Genomic DNA, 6,065 nt, shown 5'->3' with positions numbered 1-6,065 from the left:
ACATTTTTTTTTGTTTTGTTATTATTTTGAGAGTGGCTACATTTGTTTAGCATTTCCCTATGAGATTCAGTTTTCAGCATTGACCTTCTCGAGGACTACAGAAGCCGGATCTGACCTTTTTACTTTTAGTGCTTAATCATCTACATTGGAGAGTGGGTACTTGAACTAAATAGAAGCTACGCTTTGTAAGTTTAAATACAAACCCCTGTGAAATATGAAGAAGGAAAAAGTAAAAGTATACAGCAAAAGTTAAAAGTTGGTCTTTTTTCCGTTTGATTTTCTGGAGTTGTAAGCGAAGTGTCGACTGTTACTAAAAATCGTCGCTAGTCTTCTTGCGTCTATTTCACAGGAAATAAAGACGTGGGAAGCAACCTTAATTTCAAGAAATCGACGTGGTAGGCACCTCTTCAAGCACTTTTGTTTTATTCTCGTATTGAGCTTTCTCAACCAAAAATAATAATAGTAAGGAACTACTCCTAGCATTTTTCCTGGAAAGTAACTTAAGGATACACACATCAGTATTAATTGTAGTAACAATCTTGAGGCTTGGGAGGATCTTGATGAGATATGTATTATGCATATGAATGATATTGGAGTAAGAAATTTGTTAGAGTTGAATAATATTGATGACGTAATGGTAATGAATCGAATTAGTTAAAATTTCGTGTAATTTAAGGGCTATACCGCCTATATGTCTAAAATTATTCAAGTCGTCTTCTCCTTTCTTTTTACTTGGCTTTTTTGGCCGGAAGAAGTAGGAGATAAAAAAATTTAAAACGTTGACCATGGGAACTCAACTGCTTCGGTTTCGCTTAAACTCCTCTTGTGCTTACGTTCTTCCATCATTAAATCATCTGACTATTTTGAGTCAAACACTTCATTTCCAAGTTGATGAATTTTGCAGCACAAATGAAGGAATGAAACAGGTTTGAAGCAGCCTTTGCTTTGTTTTCCTTACCTGGTATGACTTTTCGAGCTATAAACATTAGCGGTTGGACAACATGATTTAATGATTGTTATAATTATAACAGAGGATTCTAAAGAAATACACTAGCTGTAAAGGAATTAGTTGGGTATCAATGAGAATTAAATGGAAAAAAAAAAAGGAGAAAGCGAAAGGTGACAGAAAACAACCAATGAGGAGTTGTGATAAAGGGAAAATCGCTGTCATTGAAAAGGATAAATCATCGTATTACAGAAGAAAATGTAAAATACTTACGATAATCTGATAAAGGGAGCGGCTATCTATTGGAGCTTCGACCCAACACCACTGGTCGTCTTCATCACGCGAAACATGAAAGTGGGACACTGCCCCACATTCTCAAGGGACAAATCCTTAATTAACTGCAACACAATTTCGGAAGTACAACTTCATGGAAAAATTGAGGCTCCTTATTGAAAAAAAATTAGCAATTCAACGTAAAATAATTATCAATCTCCACTCCTGAAGCATAAGGGATGAAATAAAACACAAACCATGTGAAATAATGCAGGGAATATATAATATAGGTATGAACAATATCCTTTCTCCCCATTTCAGATCAATGAACTTAAATGCCTAATATACATATGCTGTGAGTCGCAATTTGCACAATGCAAATTTTGACTATAAACGTATATATTGCTGCTAAGTTTGGTGCTGCTATAACTCTTCAACTTCTGAGACCAGTTCACTTCACAAATTGAAGATATGAACATGTGCCAATCAAAATTGATAAACCAAAGGAAGCGACCAAAGTGTTTGCTTCTATCTTCAGCTCTCCAGTTACCACTTCACCGGAGGATGCTCCGTCTAAAGTATTTAAGAAAGGAACTTGTAAAAAGGTTATCTAGAAAGAATAAGCTAATCGAGTGCAGTCTTGTTTCTTCGACCTGTAATTGGTTTAGGTAGGCCATCAAAGATTGGCTTAGTAATGGCTGCAGTAGAAATTGCTTGAAAATCTGGCTTCAAATTCCACAGGGAAGACAATGTACCGCTATCTGAATCCTGCAAATTTGATGTACTTGATGACTTCCTAACTATGGATGCACTGTCATTTAGGAAAGAATCCCCCAAGCCAATAGGAATAGGACTTATTGAACTTGCTTCAGCATCCGCTCCAGAGAGAGCTCGATTAGCTGACTTGGGTCTCAAAGCTAAGCCCTTGCTGCCGACAGCTGAAAACCAGCCACTGTTGCTGTTATCTTCCTTCAACAGCATTTCTGGGGTACGTGTGAAATCAGTCTCCGACTTTTGACGCCTTCTCACTAATTTCTCAAACCATCTATCTGAACCATTGTCTCTGTTGTCTTGTGTAGATGGATGATTGGCAGGAACTCCATTCTCTGACATAAAACCATTAGCTACGCTTTTAGATTTTCTCTGCAGACTAAGTGGTGGATTTGAAAGAGGAGAGGATTTGACAAATGGGCCGTCTTCCAGATAATGTGATCCTCCCTTTCGATACACTGCCATTTCAAATCCTTCAGATGCATGTTTCTGATCTGGTTGTTTAAGCCCATAATAACCTTGTAAGCTGCTCATGGCTGGCGAAACTTTTGACTGGGGAGAGCATTTCAGTTTCAGGGACTGAAACGAATCGAATAAATCAGAGTGTCGACGGCTTGAAGAGGTCTGTTCAGAGCAGCTAGGTCTGAAAAGAAATAAGTCACACTTAGCCACTGTTGCAAATCATAGGGTGAAAAGGTAAAAGAACCAAGGGACAAGCTTTGCATATTTGAAAGAAGGTTTCAGGGTTTTTCGCGTTGAATAAGCCAAATAAATAAAATCAACTTTGCATGTAGTTACACAGTTCTACAAATACACAATGCAGAGGTAAATCAACTTAATAAAACTAAGCAATCCTCATACGCGTAACTTCAACAGGTACATATAACAGTTCTGCTGAAACTTGTAAGTTCAAAAGCATGAGCTTCAGACACAGTTCAGGTTCTCCCCTCAACTTGTCTAGGTCAGATTAGTGATAAATTCCTATGATCTCTCATTATCATATAGTGTTTATATTTTAGTGACTTTGAATTCCTAACCTGAAACCGCACAGAACAAGTTCCCTACATTTTCTCAGGGCCCTAATTCCATCTGCCTCTAGTTGATAGATGACACATATAACATGTTTTTAAGAGATGTCCCATGTAAGACACTAATTCCAAACTTTAAGAAATATCCCATGTAAGAACGCAATTCCCCCTTCAGTATGGATATTTCCTAAATCGAGGGAAGAACTAACTGAACTTGTGAAGGTGAATGACAACAGTTATAAGTGCAAGAAACATCTCGTACGACAACCCAAGTAAGCTTATCAATCTTGAAACAGGAAAAAATAAAAGCATTCTCTTTGTAATTGATATGAATCTCTGCTATTCTCTTTAAAACTAAGGCCATGAGAACATCACGTAAAACAATCACTCACAAAAACACTTATTAAGCATGAATCATCAATAAATAAATCTAAGTACATCAAGCTGATCTCAATTATCAAAAAGAAAAAATGAGCCGAAGTAATCATTCATGAACAGCTTGGTTTCTTTGCCACCCTATCTCTACTTATTTCTACAGCTAGTGTCAAATAATGCTGGCTAGTACTATTTACTATTTTTCAGGAAACTGATTGAAACCACAATCTTTGAACACCAAAACACAGTCCATTAGTGCAAGTGTATGGAAGAGTTCTAATTTGTTAGCTTTACACTTTCACGGGGTTCATCAAACAAAACCTAGACCAAGCACGCCCGGTATAAATTCAGAAGCAAATAAAGGTCGGTTGACCTCAATATACAACACAGGACCAATAAGAGATGGTTCGAGTAGCTAGAGATTAAAGCACAAACATAAATAATAATATGTAGATGGATAAAGTATTAAACTAACAAATAGGGAGTAAATATAATTTGGCGGAGGGGAACATCAATGATTTCACCGTCAAATAATGCTGGCTAGTACTATTTACTATTTTTCAGGAAACTGATTGAAACCACAATCTTTGAACACCAAAACACAGTCCATTAGTGCAAGTGTATGGAAGAGTTCTAATTTGTTAGCTTTACACTTTCACGGGGTTCATCAAACAAAACCTAGACCAAGCACGCCCGGTATAAATTCAGAAGCAAATAAAGGTCGGTTGACCTCAATATACAACACAGGACCAATAAGAGATGGTTCGAGTAGCTAGAGATTAAAGCACAAACATAAATAATAATATGTAGATGGATAAAGTATTAAACTAACAAATAGGGAGTAAATATAATTTGGCGGAGGGGAACATCAATGATTTCACCGTAAATGTCACGAAAACTAAAACTTTGTGCAGCTCGATTTTTGGAAGAAATTTTCATGAACTATATTAACCGGAGTGCAGCAAGTAACTGAAAGCCATGAACTTTGGACCTCATCTCAGCTGGGCACAATACAAAATAGAGGAAGTATACGGATTCCATACCAGTATGCAGTGAAAACAAACAATTAACATAGATTTTATAATAGCAATTGGTCATGCATAAACAAGTAATAAAACACACATCTAAACCAGAAATGCAAAACATAAATTATAGTTCCTTAGACAGGAAAGTCTTATGTTATCAATAGCCTAGTTGAAAGAGGAAGGAAAGAAACATTATGATTTATGACAGAAAATTTTTGGGCAATACCCTTGTGTGTCTTGACCATTTGATAAGACTGGAGATGGGGGATGCCTCCCAGGTAATGGTATATGAAGTGTTTTTAGAGCAAACATTTGGAGATCTGATACCAGGCCATTTATCCTTTTAATATCAGCCACCTGCCACATGCAACAACATAAAATCATCATCCACTTCACATAAACAATCCCCAATAGCAAAATGATATAAGCAGGGAGTGATGCACCTTGCTTCACATAAAAACCAAAGCAAACACAAATTCACAAAAAAACAACGGGTCGCTTTAGCACATTACTGCATGGAATCAGTTACAAAGTTTCAAGAATCAACCCTTTAGCCATCCTAACATTAGGTTTCAAAAGGTAAAAGGCATTCGCAAAATTTGTCACGCCACTAGAAGACAGTGGCGGAGCTAGTTTGGAATTGAAGTGAATCCCCTTCGCTGAAAAACTATACTGTGCAAATAGGTCAGGGTAAAAACTAGTGTGTGTGTGTGTGTGTGTGTGTTTGGGTTATATATAAGCTGTTGAAGAAATACTAGTAAAGTGGGAAAGGGAGTTCATAAATTGCTTTCGATCACAGGTTCAGTTTTAGTAATGCAATGTACATAACTACCAAAACCAACATTAATTGTCTGTACATAAACTACTCTATAGGATGAAAAATGCATTCAACTCAATAATCAGAAGAGAGAAAAAAGAATGAAATCAGATTAAGTAAAAAGGTAGTATTAAATTTACCTCAACGCCATATCTGATAGCAACACCAGCAAGGGTATCGAATTTGGAAACTGGGTGTTGTATATAACTTGAAGAGGATGTCAGATTATGACTATAATCCCCTCCTCCATTCACTCTCCTTTCCATAACCCAAAAATCTCCCGAATTACAACCCACCAATAAATAAATAAATAAATCCAAAAAACTAACAAAAACTCAATCTACACATTCAGATTCAATAGTAGATGAATTATGTGCCGCATACAAGAAATAGGGGACGAGAATGATGAAAAGGGTGTCAGATCTGGTAGATTGCGTTGCCGATCTCGTTGAGGAAAAAGAAGAAGAAAAAAAATGTGAAGAGAGAGTGAATGGGAAAAGGAATAAGGATGATGATGGCTAAAGGCTAATTGTGATTCTTATGACTCTTCGCATCGGCTTTTCAAGAATCTCTTTTTCTTATTTTATTTTACTAGTACTAGTATTTGTTTTTTCTATAATTTTCTAATTTCTACAATATAAATAAAAGAATAATAGGAGTAGTTCAACTCAAATTACAAGGCTAGCCTATGAAATTTCATATATTGCAACAACACACCTTTTCCCACGAAAAAGAAAAAGAATTAAGTTCTACGTAGTGTGGTGTAATTAAATTTAACTCAATCAGACAACTTATTAGGTTATTGCAAGTGAATTTATTGATGAGCATTA

At 36.2% G+C, this 6,065-nt stretch overlaps 1 protein-coding gene across 1 annotated transcript; it reads right to left on the bottom strand.

The window, feature by feature from the left end:
- Nucleotides 1–1,483: 1,483 nt before the first annotated feature.
- On the bottom strand, nt 1,484–5,790 carry LOC107798601 (uncharacterized). Its single transcript, XM_016621616.2, has 3 exons — nt 5,376–5,790; nt 4,645–4,775; nt 1,484–2,633 (listed from the first exon to the last, which is right to left on the bottom strand). Exons 1-3 carry the CDS (start codon nt 5,499–5,501, stop codon nt 1,844–1,846), a joined length of 1,047 nt encoding a protein of 348 aa, XP_016477102.1. The 5' UTR covers nt 5,502–5,790; the 3' UTR covers nt 1,484–1,843.
- Between the last annotated feature and the right edge of the window lie 275 nt (nt 5,791–6,065).

The sequence above is a fragment of the Nicotiana tabacum genome, chromosome 12 (genome assembly GCF_000715075.1).
Source record: "Nicotiana tabacum cultivar K326 chromosome 12, ASM71507v2, whole genome shotgun sequence".
In the NCBI taxonomy this organism is placed as follows: domain Eukaryota; kingdom Viridiplantae; phylum Streptophyta; class Magnoliopsida; order Solanales; family Solanaceae; genus Nicotiana; species Nicotiana tabacum.
The sequence above is the reverse complement of the archived record's forward strand: the minus strand, read 5'-3'. Positions and strand labels throughout refer to the sequence as shown.

What these genes read in the sequence shown, in the direction of transcription:
- LOC107798601 (XM_016621616.2), bottom strand. Translation starts at nt 5,501, where the DNA reads ATGGAAAGGAGAGTGAATGGAGGAGGGGATTATAGTCATAATCTGACA. An exon ending in CTATCAGATATGGCGTTGAG is followed by an intron (nt 4,776 to 5,375) that starts GTAAATTTAATA and finishes TGCATGTGGCAG; the next exon opens with GTGGCTGATATTAAAAGGAT. An exon ending in AATGGTCAAGACACACAAGG is followed by an intron (nt 2,634 to 4,644) that starts GTATTGCCCAAA and finishes ATTTCTTTTCAG; the next exon opens with ACCTAGCTGCTCTGAACAGA.